The sequence below is a fragment of the Podarcis raffonei genome, chromosome 4 (assembly GCF_027172205.1).
Source record: "Podarcis raffonei isolate rPodRaf1 chromosome 4, rPodRaf1.pri, whole genome shotgun sequence".
NCBI classification, from domain to species: Eukaryota; Metazoa; Chordata; class Lepidosauria; order Squamata; family Lacertidae; genus Podarcis; species Podarcis raffonei.
The window spans coordinates 69,081,598-69,104,201 of NC_070605.1; the positions used below are offsets into that span (position 1 = coordinate 69,081,598).

General features: G+C 42.0%; 2 protein-coding genes across 4 annotated transcripts in view; one reads left to right on the top strand and one right to left on the bottom strand.

Annotated features, from left to right (window-relative positions):
- Positions 1-22,604, top strand: part of ARHGAP6 (Rho GTPase activating protein 6) — a 187,180-nt gene that overhangs the window by 107,349 nt on the left and 57,227 nt on the right. The gene's annotated exons all lie outside the window — the stretch shown is intronic.
- Positions 13,254-19,132, bottom strand: AMELX (amelogenin X-linked). Its single transcript, XM_053387243.1, has 6 exons — positions 19,086-19,132; positions 17,303-17,373; positions 15,887-15,925; positions 14,893-14,937; positions 14,061-14,489; positions 13,254-13,396 (listed from the first exon to the last, which is right to left on the bottom strand). Exons 2-6 carry the CDS (start codon positions 17,363-17,365, stop codon positions 13,391-13,393), a joined length of 582 nt encoding a protein of 193 aa, XP_053243218.1. The 5' UTR covers positions 17,366-17,373; positions 19,086-19,132; the 3' UTR covers positions 13,254-13,390.

Here is a 22,604-nt window from a genome sequence, read left to right on the forward strand (position 1 = left end):
TATACGAATTTATAAATGGAAAGCAGAACCAGTGGAAAGCCTGCTTTGTTGATGCACAGAAAAGAGAAACTCAATCTCTTCTTTCTTAAACACACACACATTTGTCTTGGCTTACGTTTTGTGTGTTCCCCTTCCTCCATTTATATTAAAAATAAATATTGGCTAATAATACTTACCATTATTATAGCTTTGTTGTACTGTCTGCCCTAAGGTCTCATATTGTTTTAATGTAGAATGTTTACATGTTATTCATTGTAGCTGAATTACTGCAGAATTTGTCTGACATAGTTTATTATTTTTTGTGTTTCTCATTAAAGTATGTTGCTTTGTGTTCTTTGAGAATGTATATTTTCTGTATTGTTTTTACAGATTTTCCTTACGAAAAAGAACATCTGAAAATGTGTTTGGAACCAGTTTCTGTTGTTCTTTTTCTCTCTCTCCCACCCCCGCCAATTTTATGATCTCGCCAATACAGTAAACAATTTTGAGAATGCAATAACATATTGTGCCATATTAAAAATTTTCAAATAGGCAGCAATCAGCATTGTTTGCATTGCATGGGATGTGATTTTGCAGGATCTACATGTCTTGTTTTTCTTTTTTTAAAGGACTCAGTTAGCTGTATTTCTCTAGGACACCCAATATTTTCTTGGTTGCAGTCGAATGGAATTGCCTAGTACTGGCAGAACTGGGTTCTCTTTGTGTGTCAGGAGTGTTTTGTTGTTGTTGTTGTTGTTTAGTCGTGTCCGACTCTTCGTGACCCCATGGACCAGAGCACGCCAGGCACTTCTGTCTTCCACTGCCTCCCGCAGTTTGGTCAAACTCATGCTGGTAGCTTCAAGAACACTGTCCAACCATCTTGTCCTCTGTCGTCCCCTTCTCCTTGTGCCCTCCATCTTTCCCAACATCAGTGTCTTTTCCAGGGAGTCTTCTCTTCTCATGAGGTGGCCAAAGTATTTGAGTCTCAGCTTCAGGATCTGTCCTTCCAGTGAGCACTCAGGGCTGATTTCCTTCAGAATGGATAGGTTTGATCTTCTTGCAGTCCATGGGACTCTCAAGAGTCTCCTCCAGCACCACAATTCAAAAGCATCAATTCTTCGGCGATCAGCCTTTCTTATGGTCCAGCGTTCACTTCCATACATCACTACTGGGAAAACCATGGCTTTTACTATACGGACCTTTGTTGGCAAGGTGATGTCTCTGCTTTTTAAGACGCTGTCTAGGTTTGCCATCGCCTTCTTCCCAAGGAGCAGGCGTCTTTTAATTTTGTGGCTGCTGTCACCATCTGCAGTGATCATGGAGCCCAAGAAAGTAAAATCTCTCACTACCTCCATTTCTTCCCCTTCTATTTGCCAGGAGGTGATGGGACCAGTGGCCATGATCTTCGTTTTTTTGATGTAGAGCTTCAGACCATATTTTGCGCTCTCCTCTTTCACCCTCAATAAAAGGTTCTTTAATTCCTCCTCACTTTCTGCCATCAAGGTTGTGTCATCTGCATATCTGAGGTTGTTGATATTTCTTCCAGCAATCTTAATTCCGGCTAGGGATTCATCCAGCCCAGCCTTTTGCATGATGAATTCTGCATATAAGTTAAACAAGCAGGGAGACAATATACAGCCTTGTTGTACTCCTTTCCCAATTTTGAACCAATTAGTTGTTCCATATCCAGTTCTAACTGCAGCTTCTTGTCCCACATAGAGATTTCTCAGGAGACAGATGAGGTGATCAGGCACTTCAGGAGTGTTTGTTCTAGATTAAAGTTACCAGATTTTTTTCAATGAATCCGGGGACACTTTTCAACTTTAGTAGGAATGATAGGATTTAGTCAGGGGACTGATTTGTAAATCTGGGGACTGTCCCTGGGAAACGGGGACGTCTGGTAACCTTATTCTAGATGAAATAGTCAGCTCAGTAGCAGAGAAATTAGTTTGCATGCAAAATGTCCCAGGTTCAATCCCTAACATCTCTAGATAGAGTAAAAAAAACCTGGACAGCTACTTCCACTTGTTCCCTTCACCAACAGTGGTGGCTATGTCTTCATACAGGGTTGCATTTGAAAGGAAATCCACCCAGGATCACTTGAAGGGATGTTGTAACAGTGGAACAAAACAATCCTCATATTTCTTCAGGCATGGATGAAGGGTAGGAGTTTTTATGATCACAAGCTGTTGCCAGAGCAAATGATTTACTTGCCAGAAGCAAACTGACAATTACAGCTGTTGATCCATCATTTGTTGACTAGAGTGAAGGTAGATGGTTTTCATTTGTGGATATGTCAGAAAAACGAATAATTGATCTTGGTTTGGTTGTGACATATCATAACACAATTTTCAAGCAAAAGTTTGTTTTACAGTTTTATATGATACATTTTGGCATTTGTTTGGCATGTCTGGAAAGTGGATGGTGGTGAATTTGAGGAAATAGAAAAAGCCACATCCACTGAAACAGTTCTAGTTGAGGAGAGTAATGGTTTGCACCCCCCCCCCATTATTGCTTGCATTATTGTTACTATTATTATATCCTTTAAGGAGCCATTTTCTATATTGTGACATTTGTAGTTTGTTGTACTATTAATACCAACTGACTTGCATGTAGAACAGAAAATTTAACTAGACTTTACCACTGGTATTACAGCTGATCCCTAATTGTCAGAACACCAGAACCAGCCAAATACATTTTGCTGCATTAGGTGAAGGAAAGAATAGTTTCATTTCCTATTTTAAGGAAAGAATAGTTTCATTTCCTATTTTAAGTGCAGAAGCCAATAGGGCTGGCAGATAAATCATACTTGAGCACTGACAGGACAGGGTCTTCTACACCTGGGGGAAGGAAATATGGCAGCTGGCTTGATATGCAAAACACCATCACCTTGTTGCCTGCTACCAGAATCTGTTGCCTGGAATGATAACCTTCCTCTGCACAAGGGCCAGCACTTAATTTCTTAGTTTGCTTTTTAAAATAAAAAAAATGAACTTATATGATTTGGGGCACATCTCTCCTCTCGTTTTTAACTAGTAACATATTTGTTTTTAATTGATCGAACTGGGAAAATCACAGAAACAATAGGATTGACTGTTCTTCTTTCGTCGTGTTTGTGTATGTGTGAAGTAATTTATAAGTTTAACTCGATTATGTTGCTCTTGTTTTGTTCCTGTCCCTCAAAAAAGTTCTGCTGACTGATCTTGGTACGTCTTCAGAATTGTAAGGAAGTAGTAAAACGTACCTGGCTTCCCTACTACCCCATTATACTTCAGGAAAAGCAGAAATATACTTTGCCTAATGAAGGATATTGTGTTGAATGAAACATTCATATGAAAGAATTATCTTGAATATTCATTCCTTTATTGCTTTCTAATGCAATGTGTTTCCTGTAGATAGTTTGAGGAAATTCCTTGTATAGGGCATGTGACAAAGTATATATTTGGAGGCCCCTTTCAAACAACTATATCTATACTGAAATGAAGTGTGTCATGGTTTCCTGTGATTGCCACTCCCCCCCCCCCCGGTTAGTATATTTAAGTTTCAAACTTTGCTATGCTTTGTTTTCAGTGAAGTTCTCTGGGCATCATGCTCCAGCTTGGTCTATTTTAAATAGTTGTAAAGCTTCTCGGATATAAATACAGTACATTGTTAGAAAGGTTAGATGCTGGTCAAGTGTTTCTTGTCAACTGTTTCATTTTCTTCACCTTTTCGAGTTTGCTAGGATGGCCCTTAATCAGACATTGTCCAGCTCCAGTTAATTACGACCTAGATCTTTTCCACATTCCAAAAAAATCCATCTTGTGTTGCATTTCTCACTTCAAAGGACTTTTGACTGAATGATGATTGCTGATCAGTTTTCAGCAGAGTATGCAGAGAGCTGGACAGAAGGGCTTTAAAAAAATGTGGTTCACTGATTTGGCATTGCAGTCGTAGGGATGGGTCTGTGTGAATTAGCTGACCTTTGTTCCGTCACTGTGACTGGGGTTATTCTTCTGGTTGAATAGTTAAAATAATGCTACAGTCATTTTCTTCATTTTCTCATACATAAATTCTGGGTCTTATATATTTTTCACCCAATCTATTTCCCCCAATGAAGCTTTATGTTGCTAGGTTTGTCTGTTTAAGTTCAAATGAACTGTGACCCTAACTTGTGTCTCCATCCTTCAGGATACCTGAAGTATTACTTAATTATAATGTATTAAAAACAGATATAAAATGTGGCAATAAGTGTTAAACATGGGCTGCAGGCACAAGAAGATTGGAGACTGTAGTTAAGGAAAACCGGGGCTATCTAGTTAAAGATTGTCAGGTTGGCTGGAACGTTAAGAAAAAATAAAATGCTGCATTTCCTTGGAATTCCTTCCCACTAAAATGTGGTGTTGACTAGATTAAATTCTGGGAACACTGTCATATTTTAAACTCCGGAAATAGAATCTGATTTTTTCCCCCACTGGCAAAAGGAGGATTCCTGGCTTATCATCAACTTCTGCTTCCTCATTAATCATATTCTCCCCTTCCCGTTCTCTGATATTACGTGGCTCAGACTGTGATAAACCATCTCATGATAAAATCTTTACAACAGTGTACATGTAGCTACTTTTAAAATAATATTTAACAAAAATAAATAATGATTAATTAACTATTTTTAAGGGATGCGGACTTGCCGATCAGAAGGTTGGCGGTTCGAATCCCCGCGACGGGGTGAGCTCCCGTTGCTCGGTCCCTGTTCCTGCCAACCTAGCAGTTTGAAAGCACGTCAAAGTGCAAGTAGACAAATAGGTACCGCTCCAGCAGGAAGGTAAATGGCATTTCCGTGCGCTGCTCTGGTTCCGCCAGAAGCGACTTAGTCATGCTGGCCACATGACCTGGAAGCTGTACGCCGGCTCCCTTGGCCAATAAAGCGAGATGAGCGCCGCAACACCAGAGTCTGTCATGACTGGCCCTAATGGTCAGGGGTCCCTTTACCTTTACTAACTATTTTAAAGCAATATTGCACAGTAATCATAAATTCTGCAACTACAGAGCAGAGATGTGAGTTTCAAAAGTATGATATTAGATGTGAATTTTAAAAGTATGATATTAGATGTGAATTTATAAAAGGTTGAGTAATAAGTTGCAATATTTAAATGTTTGATAACTCTCACTTTTTCTTGACGGAAGCTTCAGAGCAGGTAAAAAAACAAAACATTTTTTTGTTTTCCGGAAAAGGAGGAGGTGCTATCAGGTTGTTATGGCACGGCACAGGCAGTGAGAAGGCTTCCGGCCATTGATTCTTAAGCAGGCAGCCAAAGGTTTCATTCTATCTGTTAGGTTTCCAAGGGGTTGCTCGTGCGCAAGCAGGCAAATCTCTCCCTGGCTGGCTGCTAATGTAAACTTTATCTGTCCGGAGAGCCACTCACCCGTGGCTGACTCAATCGCTGGCAGAATCCGTGAGTGGGCGTTTCTTAAACTTCTTCCAGCAAAGAAGCTCCTTGTCGCCCAGTCTCCGCCTTCCCTCTCTGCGCGAAAGCCTTCTGCGCAGAGAGGGCGTGGGCAGCGGAGGACCCCTTCCTTCCCCGCTTGTCCCAGGCAGGGAGTCGTGGGACCGCCTCGCCATTTCCGACTCCTGCACCCCCTCTCCACTGGAGCTGCGTTTATTCTCTTCCCCAGAAGAGGAGCTGCTTCTCCCGATCCCTGGAGGCTCTCTATAATCCCTCTGGCTTTTGCTCTCTCCCTCCGGCACTGATGGCAGTTCCCTGACACTATCCCTATGGATTAGAGTCTCATTTAACTGCCATATCACAGAGGTGTGGACAATGAAGCCTGGTGGTTTGGCCAAGTTGTTGCGGTTTGTTCTGTATCCTCCCTTGCAAAGATACTGTGGACACTTAAGTGTTGCAATTGTACAGATATTTAGCACCTTGCTTAAGGTTCGAATCCCCGCAACGGGGTGAGCTCCTGTTGCTTGGTCCCTGCTCCTGCCAACCTAGCAGTTCGAAAGCACGTCAAAGTGCAAGTAGATAAATAGGTACCGCGCCGGCGGGAAGGTAAAACAGCGTTTCCGTGCGCTGCTCTGGTTCGCCAGAAGCGGCTTAGTCATGCTGGCTCCCTCGGCCAATAAAGCGAGATAAGCGCCGCAACCCCAGAGTCTGCCACAACTGGACCTAATGGTCAGGGGTCCCTTTACCTTTACCTTAAACTGAAAAAAGTGTCTTTCTTTACCTCAGAAGGGGGGGGTCCCCTGCTGTTAACAGTTACTTATCTGCTGGGGGGAAAGTTGCGTGGCTCCCACCTATTCTGGTTCTGTCCCCATCCTCCTCAGCAAACAAACACTTTACATTGTATCATTCCATCCATTAAAAGCTGCTACAATTTGTAATGTAAGTTCATGCCATGAATAACTGTTACATTGCACAGAAGTACAGTGGTACCTCGGGTTAACTAACACGAGGTACCACTGTACAGTAATTCCATGAGGATTTCTCCCTGATAAGTATGTACAGGATTGTAGCCTGAATGGATAAGTCTGAAAGGCATCGTGCAGAATTCTATATCTTTTTCGAGAATGTGGAATCAGATGGAGGGTTATTAAGTGGACTAGAACTTGGGAAACCAGGGTTAAAATCAGCCGTGAAGCTCAAGTTGAGACCTTGGATCAGCAACTGTCTGTCAACCTAACCTGCCTCCTTATAGCTTTGCTGTGAGGATAACATGGAGGAAGGGAGACCCATAAATGGTACATTGAGCTCTTTGAAAGAAGGGTAGAATGGATATAAATGGAATATTGCAAATAAAGAACAATAGACTTTTTATTATCTTCAGCTGCCTGTTTCTTATTTTAAATTGCACGAGGCCCTGTTTGGAATCACGGGCCAAACCAGCTGGGACACAACCAGTATATTCAGGCCTACAGACATTGGGTTTTGCATGAAGCCCTTCAGTAAATCAGATATATGATTGTCTGCTGGGATAGGCTTGCCCGGGGGGTAGGGTGTGCATTCAGGGTACAATATACTATCCTGTACTACATGTTGGCTCTGCACACTTGGGTTCTCATCTGAAGCATCCCATCCACCACCCTACTTTTGTAATAGCATTTTAAATTTGCCAAAGTGTTTCATAGGTTTTTTTTTTAACCCTGTTAAATAGATCACAGTGCAGTTCTAGCAAAAGAAGAACAACTCTACTGGGATCTTAAAGACAACTTTATTAAGGTCTAAGCTTTATTGGACTACATTTCATTAGATACTTAAACTTTCATGGATTACTAACGACAATTTGCTAGCCTTTAAATAGTTACTGGACTATTGTTTTGTCTCTTGCTGTAAGCCATGGCTAATTGCCTACCACTTTGATTTAAAGTCTGTTAAAGTAATATACCCAATATTAAAACAGTGAGCCTATGGCAGAGAGGAGCAATTTTAAATTACCGGTAGGTTTCTAGATCATTCGGTGGACTGTTTGGTTTGCTTGTTTGTTTTTAAGTGTAAATACAGTGGTACCTCAGGTTACAGGCACTTCAGGTTACAGACTCCGCTAACCAGAAATACTACCTTGGGTTAAGAACTTTGTTTCAGGATGAGAACAGAAATTGTGCGGCAGCGGTGCGGCAGCAGCGGGAAGCCCCATTAGCTAACGTGGTACCTCAGGTTAAGAACAGTTTCAGGTTAAGAACGGACCTCCAGAATGAATTAAGTTCTTAACCCAAGCTACCACTGTACAAGGCTCTTACCAATTGGTTTACTGAGAAGAAAAATGTGTAGGCCAGTCTTCCTCAAACTTGGCCCTCCAGATGTTTTGAGATTACAATTCCTATCATCCCTGACCACTGGTCCTGCTAGCTAGGGATCATGGGAATTGTATGCCAAAAACATTTGGAGGGCCGAGTTTGAGGAAACCTGGTGTAGGCCTTCAAGGAAATAGTTCCGGCCAATGTAAGAGCATATGTGTCAGGGAACTGCCATCTGAGACTAAGGAGGTGAAAGGGCTCATGGAGGGTGAGAGAGACCATTCAGCGGAGGAGGGGACCAGCAGGGGGAGAAGTGGAGTTCCAAGGGAAAGTGAGTCGGAGGGAGGGCTCAGAGACACTTCAAGCGGGAGCAGCGGGGAGATTTCAGGACCTCCTGTAGGGACACCCACTCCTCGGCGGAAACTGTCACGCCGAGAGTCCAGAAGACGCGTTTCCGTTAAGGAGCTTTTATGCTGGAAGAAGTTCCGTAAACGCCCACTGTCCGATTCAACGAGCGATTGATGGAGTCATGGTTAAGGAGCTCCATCACAGACAGAGGTTTGGGGACTTAGCCAAACTCTGAGGGGTTAGGATTTTACGCACAAGCAGCTCATCATCCCATCACAGCAATCGGACAGTCCCTGAAAGCAGCTTGTGCAGAGAGGCATCATGAGTAACCCAGCCGGAGCCGGAGGAGCAGCAGGAGCTGGAGAGGGTCCAAGCCTGGAAGAAAGGTACAGAGTGTTGGAACTCCAGCTAGCAATGCAAACGGCGAGGCTAGAAGAAAGGAGGGCGCAGGATGCAGAAAAGGCAAAAGGCGCTACACTAGCAAGAAAGATGCCAGGAATGGTGCAGAAGTTTGGGGGGGACCCCAGGAACTACCAAGCCTTTAGGACAGAGATGCAGTATGCTCTTGAACTGCAGTTTAATGACTTTCCCGACGAGGCATCGAGAGTGGCGTTTGTGATTGGCCATCTCGAAGGAGGGGCGAGAGATTGGGTCAGACCCCTGATGGCAGGGAATAGTGACATGCTGAAGGACGCGAGGAAGTTTTTTCGCGCCATGGATTTGATGTTTTCCAGCGAGATTGAACAGGGGCTGGTGCGCAGACAATTGATGGCGTGCAAACAGGGGAGCCGATCGGTTCGTGAGAACTGGACCTGAGAGGAGCATACAACCTGATACGAATAAAGAAGGGGGATGAATGGAAAACCACCATGTTCACCCCTTTGGGGGCGTTTGAATATCTCGTTATGCCATTCGGATTACAATCAGGCTCCGCCTGTTTTCAATCGCTCATGAACCACGTACTGGGACCTTTGCTCTACAAGAATTGCGTGGCCTTCCTCGATGACGTGCTGATATATTCAGAGAATGAGGAGCAGCATGTAAAGGATGTCAGGGAAGTGCTGAGCCAGCTGCAAGCAAACCAGTTGTGGGTGAAATTGGAGAAGTGTCAGTTCCACACCAAGGAGGTGGAATTCCTGGGGTACCGCTTATCAGACAAGGGATTAGCCATGGATCCAGGGAAGGTCCAGGCGGTGCTGGAATGGAAGACACCGAAAACGAAAAAAGATGTGCAAAGGTTCTTAGGGTTTGGGAACTTTTACCGTAAATTCATCAAGAACTTTGCCCACTTAACGGCTCCCATCACGGACTGTCTAAGCAGCAAGAAGAAATTCGTTTGGACGGCGGAGGCGGAGCATGCTTTTGAGGAATTGAAAAGGGCATTCGCTTCGGAAGAACAGCTCCTGCATGTGGATTTACAAAAACCCATGAGAGTGGAAACTGATGCCTCAGACCGGGCGGTGGGGGCGGTGCTGCTTCAGCCAGGGAGCAATAAGTCGGAATGGAGACCGTGTGCCTTCTTTTCGCGTAAGCTGAACAAATCCGAGAGGAACTACACGGTATATGACCGAGAACTACTCGCCATTCACGAAGCGTTCCGGAGATGGAGACACTTACTAATTGGCGCACAACATAAGGTGCAAGTGTGTACGGACCACAAGAATTTGGAGTATTGGAGAACGGCACGGGTGCTCAACCAACGACAAGTGAGATGGGCCCAGGAGTTCTCCAGATTCCATTTTGAAATTTGCTATGTGCCAGGTCCAGAAAACATCAGAGCGGACGCTCTCTCTCGCAAACCTGAATATTTGGAGGGGGAGGGAGCGCCGGAAGAGAGACATATTATCCCAGAGGACCACTGGGTGTGTGGTGCGGCCTGGGTGGGGCAAAGAGAACTGGTAGAGGGAACGGTAAATGATGAGTACGCCCAGGACAAGCTCAGAGGTCTAAGGAGAGAGGGAGAAGACCCCGGGGGTTTTGAAGAAAGAAACGGGGCATTGTATTACAGAGGGGCGCTATATATACCCGAAGGGGAATTGAGGGGGAGAGTACTCAAACAGCTGCACGACAATCCCACAGCGGGGCATTTTGGGCAACACAAGACCATGTGGTTGGTGACCAGGGAGTTTTGGTGGCCCAAGGTGAGGGAGGATGTACGGGAGTATGTGAGAAGGTGTGACCAATGCCAGAGAGCCAAAGGAGAAAGGCGGGCACCAGCGGGGTTATTAGAACCGTTACCCACACCAGAACGACCGTGGGAGGCGGTGTCGATAGATTTTATGACTGATCTGCCCAAATCCCAGGGGAAAACCGCCATATTAGTCGTAGTAGACCTGTTAACTAAGATGGGTCACTTTGTAGCTTGCTCACATGCAGTCACGGCGGAAGAAACAGCGAAATTGTTTGTAGAACATATTTTCAGACTGCATGGCGCCCCCTTGAGGGTGGTTTCCGACAGAGGGAAACAGTTCACGTCCAGATTCTGGAGGAAACTTATGAGCTTATTGCACGTAGAGGTCAACTTTTCGACTGCCAGGCACCCTGAGACCAATGGGCAGGCGGAGAGAGCAAACAGTATTCTCCAACAATACCTGAGGTGTTATGTCAATGACAGAGAGAACGATTGGGTCGAAAAGTTGGCACTAGCGGAATTTGCTTACAATAATGCTGAGAATGTGTCCACCGGGATGAGCCCCTTTTTGGCTAATTATGGGTGCCACCCCAGGGCGTTTCCAGGGGAAGGAGGGGAAAGATGGAGTGTTCCGGCCGCGGAACTTTTTGTAGAAGAAATGGAAGCGATCCATCGTCAACTCCAACTCAACTTAGAAAGGGCCAAGGAAGAATATAAGAGGCAGGCAGACAAGAGCAGAAGGGAAGGTGAAACAATTAGGGTGGGGAGTCGGGTCTGGCTATCAACCCAAGGGTTGCCGTTCAAGGGGGGTTGCAAGAAATTGAGACCCAAAAGATTGGGACCATTTGAGGTCATCCAACAGGTCAACCCAGTGGCGTTCAGACTCCGGTTACCGAACCACATGAAACTGCACCCAGTATTCCACAGGTCATTACTGTCACCATACAGGGGGGAAGGTGAAGGGGTATCCACACGGGGGCCAGCCATAGAAGAAAGGGAAAGCCGCAACCATGTGGCGGAAATCATCGACTCCAGGTGGAAGGGTAATCAGGTGGAGTATTTGGTCGCGTGGGAAGGGGAACCGGAGTCGGAAAACACCTGGGTGAAGGCAGAGGAGGTCCGTGACGAGATCTTGATCGAAACGTTTCACCAAAGGTTCCCCAGGAAACCTCAGCCAGTAGCGAGGTTTCGGAGGGAGTACTTTGGCACCACCGACGATGAGGAGGAACTGGAGGGATTCAGGGAATCGGAGTTGGAAGGAGGAACAGACTCCGATGAGGAGGAGTACTTGGAAACCGGAGACAGCAAAAGGTGGAGGGAAGTGTTCGAAACTTCGGAAGATGAGGGAGGTTCCTTCAGGGGTTTTGCTCCCTCGCCTCCCGCAGAGGAGGGGAGGGAAGGGGGTGAAGGGGGCCCTGGAGGGGAGGTGGATGTCAGGGAACTGCCATCTGAGACTAAGGAGGTGAAAGGGCTCATGGAGGGTGAGAGAGACCATTCAGCGGAGGAGGGGACCAGCAGGGGGAGAAGTGGAGTTCCAAGGGAAAGTGAGTCGGAGGGAGGGCTCAGAGACACTTCAAGCGGGAGCAGCGGGGAGATTTCAGGACCTCCTGTAGGGACACCCACTCCTCGGCGGAAACTGTCACGCCGAGAGTCCAGAAGACGCGTTTCCGTTAAGGAGCTTTTATGCTGGAAGAAGTTCCGTAAACGCCCACTGTCCGATTCAACGAGCGATTGATGGAGTCATGGTTAAGGAGCTCCATCACAGACAGAGGTTTGGGGACTTAGCCAAACTCTGAGGGGTTAGGATTTTACGCACAAGCAGCTCATCATCCCATCACAATATGTATGGTTCTGATAGCTCTACTAGGCTAATGGATTACCATGGCTGCAGACCTACTAAAGTGGTATTGTGGCTGTATGCTAATTAATGTATCTTGATTGGCTGAATTGCTGAAGATGCTCCTCCTTAATGTAGTTTTTGACACCTGAGGTATATTTTTTAGGACCCACCTTATTTTTATGATTGTGGGTTGTTTTAAATTGTTTTTCGTGTTGTTTGAACGCTGCCTTAGGATGAACAGCATGTCATAAAACTGTTATTGTCATGAAATTAGGTGGGGGATTCTGCTGTCCTGCTGGGGGTAAGGAGTTTGCAACATTAATAATAGAATAAAAGGTTTTCACATGTTTTTGTCTGTCTGGTGGTGGATTAGGGGCCTCCTGGTCACAGCAATAGTTTTTGGCATTAGATTTGGCTGACTGGTGCAGAGAACAGATGACCAGAGAACATGTGCTTAGTAGAAATAGCTCCAGGTTCTAAATTCAAATGAAAAGATAGGAGTATCTGAGGGACACAAAATAATGTGACTTTGAGATTTTGAAAACACTTTAAAAAAATTTGCTTGACATTCGACTTCGTAGGACAGCGCCCTGGTTTTCCTTGATGGGTCAACCTTCACTGACTTTGCCTCATATTTTTTGAGCACTATTTGTAGTTGATCTCAAGTGAACATCGGTAAATAAGACATTTTCACATAGACTTTGTTCTCTGACATTATTTTGGCATTCTCTTGTTGTGGTTCGTTTATATGTGTGTGTCGATGTGACTGCATTTTGATTTGGTAATGTTGTTTATGTATCATGACTCTTGAGGTTTTTTCCCCTTGATTTTGTTTTCGTTTGAGGGGTCTCTTTAGTTGCACTTTTTAATTCATGTTAAAACTATGTTTTCTGTTTGGCACACAGCATACAGCACATCCATATTGTAACTATTTAGTTCTTGAAGTGGTAGATTGTGTTAGTGCTTCATTTCGGAGCTTGTAATTAATCTTTTGAAACTGAAGGCAAGCTTAGAAGAACTATCACATGGAGGATTGAGCCTCAGTGTGACTCATCTATGGGACTGGTTCTTTGTGTGTGCATATTTTAAATAAAGACATGCAGATGAATGATCTGTGATATTTTTACTGTTCGATAGGAGATGCTGTTTTAATCTCCTTTTAATGGCTCAATTGACTGAAGTACTTTTTAAAGAAAAAGTCAGAATTCCATTAGTATTGATTTAAAACAGGTTTTATTATTTACTACTTTGTGTTTGTTTGCTTTCTAGCTACAGTATTCTCTAAGAATTTGGATTAATATCACTGCAGTAGAACGATGGGTTTTTGAAAGCAAGTGAAGGTGCCTAAAATACTCTTCGTTATTCTGGTTTCCTGGCCCCTTTAATCCTGAAAGAGAAGGGAGAAAAGAACTAAAATTAAAACCAGTATCTGAACAGAAATATTACCATGGTTATTGAGATTGCTTGTTTCATTTAATGAAATAAAACAAAAACTTTACCACCCAAATAAATACTATTTTAACAATAAAACAATCTTATTATATATTTGATTTTTTTTTTAGTTAAGAGGCATAGGGCTTTTAGTTACAAACTGGCATGAATGGTTGGAAAGTACTGTGACTTTGTTTACATGTTTATACAGAGGCAAAGTCTTGGAAACAAGGTGCAATTTCATGCAATTTCAAAGATATAGGCAGAGTTGTGGCTTGAAGGTGAGTCATTTTCATCTGAAATATGTATTAAGTGATATTTGCCTAGGAGTGGGAAGGACTATTTGAGTTGATATGGCAAATAGTACTACTTTAATATTTTTGTTTTTCGTAATTTGTAATGGTTCATATGAGATTATTGCACGTCAGCTTAATTTGAAAGCTGGCTTCACGTCAGCTTAATTTGAAAGATGTGAAACAGCCAATATGGCTTTTCCTGGACCATCTCACGTCTTCTTTTTTAAAAATTCTGATCATCAAAATAAATATAAATATTTTTTAAATGATACCTTTTTGGTTGATGTATTTATGAAATGTAATGCTATTGCAATGATTTCTTACCACTTCTTCTTGCTTGGTCTTGTCAGCTGGTGGCCATGATTCAAGGGGTGTATCTGGTATCATTGGAGGCAGGGGAGGCATTGGGTACATCGGCTGGTTTGGATTCGCTGGTTGCTGAGGGTGCATTGGCTGGTTTGGACTGCTTGGTGGCAGTTGGTGCATTGGGTGCTCTCCTCCATGTGGTTGAAGCGGGTGATGAACTGGTCCCACATGACTTGGTTGATACTGTGGCATGATTGTGTTTTGCCCAGTCATCGGCACGTACGGGCCATGACCATGACCAGGTTGCGGCATTTGTGGGTTTGGATGTGGAAACGGCTGCTGCTGTGGCTGCATTTGATGGAGGTGCATTGGATAATGAGTTTGCATCACTGGCCCGGCATGGTGGTGCATCCATCCTCCCATGGGCTCATAGGCGTAATGTGGATACTACAGAAACAAATATTAAAGATTTATTAGAAGATTTATATAATATTGATTACTTAAAATAAGTGAAAAGGTCAAAGTGGCAGCTGATTAAAGGTATCTATGGGCAACAAAATATTTTTAGAGGCACTCTATTGGGACAAATAATGTGAAGGCAGTTACTCAGAATTTTGAAGGGCAGTGATTATGAACTATGCTGCAGCTTTCCACAAGACTTTTTTAGTCCTTCAGATGTTGCTGGACTTACTACTACTTTCTTACTGTTGGCCATGCCAGCTGTTGCCATGTTGGCTGCCCTGTATCACTTCCAGTAAAGCCTGTTTTAAATAATCTGGACACACCTGACTTTCTGAAATCTCGGCTTGAGAAATCAGTTCATAGGTTGCATATGTTATAGATGCCATACCTGGGGTCCCATTAGTTTCTGGTACCACTTTAAAGGTGTCATCACCTTGAAGATACAAATAAAGAGAAACATTTCTAAATAGCAAACAAATATTTCAAAAGGATTACTTCAATAAAATTGTTGAGAAAGGATAGAATTCAATGTCGTGCTCTTCCAGTTGTTTGATCTGGGCAAGCATTGCCACTTGTCAGAACAAACAGGTCCTTTCTGTTCCTTGTTCTGGGGGTCCTCCTAGCCCCTAGAACCAATTTTGGTGATGTGGGGGCAGTAACATGCAAAGGGAGAGAGCCCCATTGCACAAGCAGAAGTCCTTGTACAGGGCTTCCACTGACATGGCTGCTTAGGTGAATCCTTCACTTAGTGTTCCAAGTTAACAGGCCATGATAATAATGTTTTGTTCATTCAGAAGATCTCGTGCAGGCACACCAACCCCACTTTTCCTATGTCTTTCTTAAATAAATAAACTTCTGTGCTATGAAATCACACCACACATTAAATATCCAATGAATTAGGTATGTAAAATCAGTATCCCCCGATGCATTCTCCTTTGATCCCTAATGTTAGGTTCCGTTTTGACTTGATTGCATATTTCCATTTCAAGTAAGACTGGGCTTTACTTGCTTTGGGGGTTTCCTTGTTGAATGCAAGTAAAAATTAGATTGTATGTTGTTAAGTATTTGGTTTTATTGATCGTTTCGATTAGTGGTCCACTTGTCTGTAGGAACAATACAGTTGCATTACAAATTCCGTTTCCACCTATATCAATATAGGTTTAGTCACCTTAATTTAGCAGAGTGAAAGCAGCATATTTTGTATTTAATTGCAACCCCTTGACAAAATAGACTACTAAACAAATTCACTTTCCCCTTGCTGATTGATAGTGAATATATTTTGTGCATGCTGTCATATCTAGTGATACAAGTCCTGAAGTGATCTACTTTGTTTTTAATTTACACGCAAAGAACATGAATGGAAAACATTTAAAAGGTTGTACCTCGTAACTGAAATTGATATAGCCAGGATGTTGTGGCAACTGTGGAAAAGTTAAAAAATAAATAAATCACACATTTGCATTTGGAGATAACTTCAGTTCATTAATTCTTCCCAGTAAATGTTTTAGCTATGACTTTGGATGAAGGGTTTGGTTGAGATACTTGCATAGTTCATAGTTTGACATAGGCCAGTTGACATGCTACTTTTTTTCAAGTGTACATCTAAGAAGATTTAAATGTACACTTGAAAATGTAAATTTATGAACAAGCAGAAATACATGTTTTTTTCAGTAGCATATAAATTACATAAACACTTATTAGGAGGCCAGAATTGCCTGTAATCCCCTTTTCATTTTGTTTCCACACTGGCAAACTTGCACTGTTACTTGACAATAAGTGAATAGGTCTTTAACGACTGAGCTATTTTATGAAGGCATGTTTTAACACACTATCTAGATAACTTCAATCATCTAGTATAAAATACTACATGTTTTCCTTTACTGAGCAAGATTCTCATGCAGTAGAAGGGCAAAAAGCCTCTCATCTTCACCTGTTGCTAACTGTTAAGTCTTGGGTATATATCTTTCCTGACATATACATGCAGACTTTACACATTTGCTAAAATCTTCTCCATGCTTATGCTGCTGCCTCCTGTTGTGGCCATAAAGCACTTTTGAATATAGGAAGAGAAAATGAATGCAGTATTTGCTAGGGCTGGTATACCTATGTTCCTTTCCCCACCAACCATCATTTATGACTGCATTTCAGACTTTTTCATAACAATTTGTTTAAGGTTGCAGCTATACTGAGTAACTACAGTACTTGTACAGTACAGTAACTACATTATCCTTGTTATAATAATATCTTTATTGCTTTTAAATATTTTTACATTGGTGTACACTGCCTTGGTGTTTTGTAACAGGGTAGTATACAAATCATTTTAACAACAACTACTACTATTGTAAAAAAAACCATTGGTTTTAATTTGAGATAACTCATCAGTGGGTTATGGTAGTACAGGCTTCCTCAACCTTGGCCCTCCAAATGTTTTGAGACTACAATTCCCATCATCCCTGACCACTGGTCCTGCTAGCTAGGGATCATGGGAGTTGTAGGCAAAAAACATCTGGAGGGCCAAGGTTGAGGAAGCCTGTGGTAATATATGTTAAGCCTTAGTTTTCTTCATAGGTATGTGGTAAATCAGGGTTTCCCAAACTTGGGTTTCCAGCTGGTTTTGTACTACAACTCCCATCATCCCTAGCAAGCAGGACCAGTGGTCAGGGATGATGGGAATTATAGTCCAAAAACAGCTGGAGGCCCAAGTTTGGGAAACTCTGCTGTAAATCTTCACCTGTCTTTTAACTCTGATTTCAATTAGTGAAGAATTAAGTTACTTGAAATTAGCAATTAGCACTTACTGGAATAGCAAATGTAGTGCTTAAGAGGCACATAACAATAGTCCAGCCCTCCATTTTCCTCATGGCAGGTCCTGCAATATACAACATACAAGAGAAAGTTTCCACACACACACACACACACACACACACACACACACACACACACACACCGTTTATAGGTCAAGCCAACGTATACAACCATATATAATTAATGTTGTTATGTCTCATCTGTTCTTTGTTAAAACAACTTTTAAAATGTAAGGTGAGCTGTACTGTCTCTGTTGGATGTTAATGGCTTTGGGAGGAATGCAGTCAAAGTCTATTTTACACTAGAGAGGAAAACGTAGGCACATCAGTTCTCTCCACTGAAACTAATACAGCTGAATGTGCTTAAGTTGGAAGCAATGTCTTCATGGATTTTAACCTCCAATGTGAAAAGCACAAATTTACCCATCATCTTCCACATCCTAAAATTTGCAGCATGTTATTAATCTGTAGCTTTGGCCATCTTGACCTTGGTTTAATATTATAGAGATTATTTTTGCATGTCAAGGAAGCATGCACAGACTGCTAAGAAGTTCCCGATTCTTTCTTCTTCCTGCTAATCCTTTGTTGCACCAGGAAAGAAGCAAACCATGCTGGCTGTATGCTAACCAGCACTTATGGTTTGTTTCCTCCAAATAAATCACAGCAAGGAAGCCAGGATTTGTTTGCACTTAATGCAAAGCTATCCTCTTGTTCTTTTCCTTCTCGGTATGGCGAAGGATTAGAAGGGAGTAGAACATATCAGAGATTTTTGGTAGTTTACTTTAAACCATAGTGCGTACTAAACCATGGGTTTAATGAGACATGCAAACTGGTCCACAATTTGATATTTGATAATTTAGTGCATAGCCTTAGGTGTACATTGACAGAGCTATTTTTTTCAATTATACAATACGGTGGGAAAATAATGTAGTAGTATGGATGTTTTAATTATTTGATGTTATAAATTAACAGTTTTAATAGTTCATTTAATCAATGAAGATGGAAAAAGCAAATATGTCCTCCTCTGTCCCATATTTGGTGAAAAAAGAACCTAAAAATGACATTTTTTGCATTATAGGCACATAAAGCTGACATGGCTCCATTTAAATAAAAAAGCAGTGCATCTATCAAATGTGTTTTTCTATAATACCAATAAGCCTTAACATTGAATAAATATTTCATATTCCCCAGTGGAAAGTGAGTGAAAGATAGCTTTTCCTACAATACAAGTGTTAGCCGACCAGATTGTCAAACTGCTTTCTTACTTAAGAGTTTCCACCAATTCAAATCTCTCAAAAAGGCATCTTCTGTACATGATTTAATTCATCAGTTAATTGACAGCTTAATAGCCCAATAGCTAATTAAAGACAAACAATCAGTTAACAGGTCTGATTGTTAATGAAAAGAATAAAAAAATCTGAGAGCAAGGCTGCAGCAGAGCAACTTTTAATTAAGTTCTAAAGATGAATGCTGGCATTACAGGAAATAAGAATGCACAGAAGATCTTGAATGTTCACCATTAAAGTCTTTATTTCAAAGTTTTTGAATATAAGGACACTAAGGGAAAATTTAGAACTTGCATACTCTGCCCACTTAAATCTCCACCCCGTCCTTTTTGGGGGGGAAGGGGAGAACAATGCAGAAACTGCACCCCAAAAAAGCTTTCACATAAGCAATATGCATATTATTATGAATGAAGCTTCTATTCTGTGTCTTAAAAATCTCAGTGGATAAAGAGAAACAAGAAATAAGCTGTTGACATAATGAATAAGTTTACCTCTTGGAAGTACTCCTTGAATCTTGCTGTGTGTGTTGCTCCAGTAGTCTTGGTAGTTTAAGGACTTTACTTAACTTCAGCTCGTATTTAAACAGTTTTCACACCTCTGACAGCCAATGAACATTTAGCTTTTTTGAAAAAAATAAAAATAAAAAAATCTGCTGCATCATGTGTTTTCAGACATCAAATCACGCCCGGAACTGAGTATTATGATTCGAGTCTGCAGTCTTTTATTATGTTTGCATGGCTTGATAAAACATATTCTTTTGCAACTTCTAATTCTCTGTGGTTCTTGTGTTGGGTTCAGTTTCTAATCTGCAGTTCTGCCTGACTTCAGTAATAATTTGATCCTTTTGTGCAAATTACCAGACAGTCCATTTTAAAATAGACAGAGTTCTGTTATGGTGTATGCAAGGCAGAGGAACCTACACATCCAAGCCCTGACATTGCTTGTGCTGGCCAGGACAAAAACCAGGGGAGGTGGCTTTTCCCAGTGTTGTCATGTCATGTCCCACCCCGCTTCCAAATAGTTTCTATGGGGGGGAATTAACTATACCAGCTTCAGGGCTGGCATAGCCTTCCTCACATATTATTGTTAGCATCATTATCTCCATTTATTACCCATCCTTCAGCATCAGGTCCTAGGGTAGGTTAACACAGTTTAAAAATCAATATTAAAAAGTTTAAATTACAGGCTTCCTGAACCTCGGCCCTCCAGATGTTTTGTGACTACAATTCCCATCATCCCTGTCCACTGGTCCTTCTAGGTAGGGATCATGGGAGTTGTAGGCCAAAAACATCTGGAGGGCCACGGAAATAGGAATTTAGAAGCATGTATTGGAAGAAGGTCTCTCTCAGTCATACCCCACTGTTCTCCTTTCTCTCTCTTGCACTGTTGGAACGCCAACATATAGAAAAGCATTTGAAGAGTGTTTTGCTTTTGACCTCCCTGTTTGTTTAGCCCTCTTTTTCTTCTCTAGGCTCCATAGCGTGCAGTCTTCTTTCTCCACGCCATCCATTACTCGCCCATTTTATCTTTCCCATGTCCCTGTGGCTCCCTCTTTTATCTCTCCAACTCATAGTGCACCATGGCTATTTTCTCTCTGTACTTCTGCAGGGCTCTCCGAACCCCAGTCTTCCCATTTCCCATTGTCTTCTTTCAATTTCCTTCATTCTGGACACTTTTTGTTCTCTCCCCATATTTCTGCTTCTCTTGGTTGAATATTGTAGCAACATGTCATGGGGCTTATGCTTTCCCAACAATTCATGGACTACGAAAGCCTGCGGTGCAGGAGGACCATGCAGTTTGGGGTTTTTGAAGATTCTGAGGTGGGAAAAAGAAGCCAAGTCCTTCACATATATCAGAATCTAGTGGGAATTGGTAATGATAAAGGCACTTTCCTAATTTTGATAGAGTTTGGGCTTAGCTGTTCCCATAAAGATCTGGGCGGACTTCAAATACAGTCGTACCTTGGAAGTTGAACGGAATCCATTCTGGAAGTCCGTTCAACTTCCAAAACGTTCAAAAACCAAATCGTGGATTCTGATCAGAAGCTGTGGAAGCCCCGTCAGACGTTCGGCTTCCAAAAGAACGTTTGCAAACTGGAACAATCACTTGTTGTGGTGTTCGGGAGCCAAAACGTCCGAGTTCCAGGGCGTTCGACAACCAAGGTATGACTGTAATAGGTATATTCCAGTTTGTTACAAATGGAGAGGCGTTTGTGATCTATCTAGGCCTTAACTTGTGTCCTGGTGTAAAATAACGCACACAAACTATTAAGGAAAGGGAGGAGAATAGATGCGTTGTATTACACATATCTAACATTTTGTAACTTTACATTTCATCTATAGTCCTTGAGCGCGTGCACACACACACGGAATCAGAAAACTGGTTATGAACTGCGTATTGCAGGATTGTGTTGCTTTTTGGGGGGCTGCCAACATCCATATGTTTACTTGTTTACAATAAATGGTAGAGCTGTACATTTTGGTTTCCTTTTCACAGAAATAACGAAAGCTATATGCCAGTGTTTAGTCCCCGCCCACTTTAAAACAAGTACCAGTACAGCTAGCAACACTAGCCAAATTATCTGTTTAGCTTATAATTTCAAGGAGTTAAAAGAATTTGGTAATTAGATGTCGGGAAAACTTCCTTGACTAAGCGAGAATGATGTGTGTGAATAGCATTTACGGCAGAAGATGAATAGCTATGGTAAAAACAGAGTGAAAATTGTTTGTCTCTCCAATCAGCAAAAAAATCCTCTTGTATTAATAGAAGAGAGAGAAAAAAAGAAAAGAAATAAATCTTGTGTATTCATAGTAAGTCACCCCAAAAGATACAAATATTTAGTGGGAACCCATTTGTTTCTTCAAGATAATGAATAATAGAATCATATAACTGCGGAATTGGAAAGGACCCATCTAGTACAACCCCCTGCAATGCAGGAATCTCAACTAAAGCATCCATTATTGTGAAATAATTATGAAATGATTTGCAACAGTTAATATCAAAAGTACTATAACTGAGCTGTTTTGATGTCTTCCAGAAAAGCTTAGCAATAGCAATATAGGGTAAATTTAACTGCAAGGCTACCTAGAAACTTTGCACCAAATCCCAGGATGGAGCAGAAAGTATGTTGCTGCTGTCCATGCAGAATTCTGGGTCAATATAGTTAGTGTTCACATTGGCACCAGCTTTCATCTCTGGGAGCAAACTATTGTTTCATTGGCTTTCAGCCTAACTTTTCACTTTGTGAACAGAAGGAGCTTTGGTTCATGAAAGGTGAGTTTTGCTTGTGGAAGGTTCCCCCCTCCCCATGAGTAGAACAAAAAGTTGGGATCCAAGCCACTGATTCCTAAAAATAGGAAGGCATATTTAAAAACAATATGTAAGGGTAACAGTTTCCAGGAGCCCTTACAGCTGTCTTTTTCTGATGAGGAACAGCTGCTTGGAGTCTTTTCTCCCTAGGTTTCAACTGCCCAGTAAGTATTTATTATATTTTGAAGACATAGAAGACATATAGCGTGTGCACACACATTGTGATTTGCGATATATCACCATGCTGAATATTATGAAATCATTACCACGATGTGGACTTCAAACTGATTTTGGACAATGTATCAATACATTGCCCAGCCCTAGCCTACATCTCAACAAAACTTTATTTATTAAAAAAAAGAAGCTCATGAATTTGAATGGGTTACCAGTAAGAAAAGGTGTTTAAGCCAAATTGACATTGGTTCAGCGGTGGCTGCTTTGGTTATTGTAGCTACAAACTGATGCGCTTTGAAAGCCATTTCTTTTTTGCAGTCTAGAATCCTAATCCTTTTTTTCTGCATCTTTTCCAACTTTGCAGTATCCTTTCTGAGGTTTGGCAACTAGAATGGTACACAGTACAGTGGTACCTCGGGTTAAGTACTTAATTCATTCTGGAGGTCCGTACTTAACCTGAAACTGTTCTTAACTGAAGCACCACTTTAGCTAAAGGGGCCTCCTGCTGCTGCCACGCCGCCAGAGCA

Coding starts and splice junctions, on each gene's coding strand:
- AMELX (XM_053387243.1), bottom strand. CDS start 17,365: ATGAGGAAAATGGAGGGCTGGACTATTGTTATGTGCCTCTTAAGCACT. Junction 15,926..17,302: donor GCACTACATTTGCTATTCCA/GTAAGTGCTAAT, acceptor ACTTTTCCACAG/TTGCCACAACATCCTGGCTA. Junction 14,938..15,886: donor ATATCAATTTCAGTTACGAG/GTACAACCTTTT, acceptor TGTATCTTCAAG/GTGATGACACCTTTAAAGTG.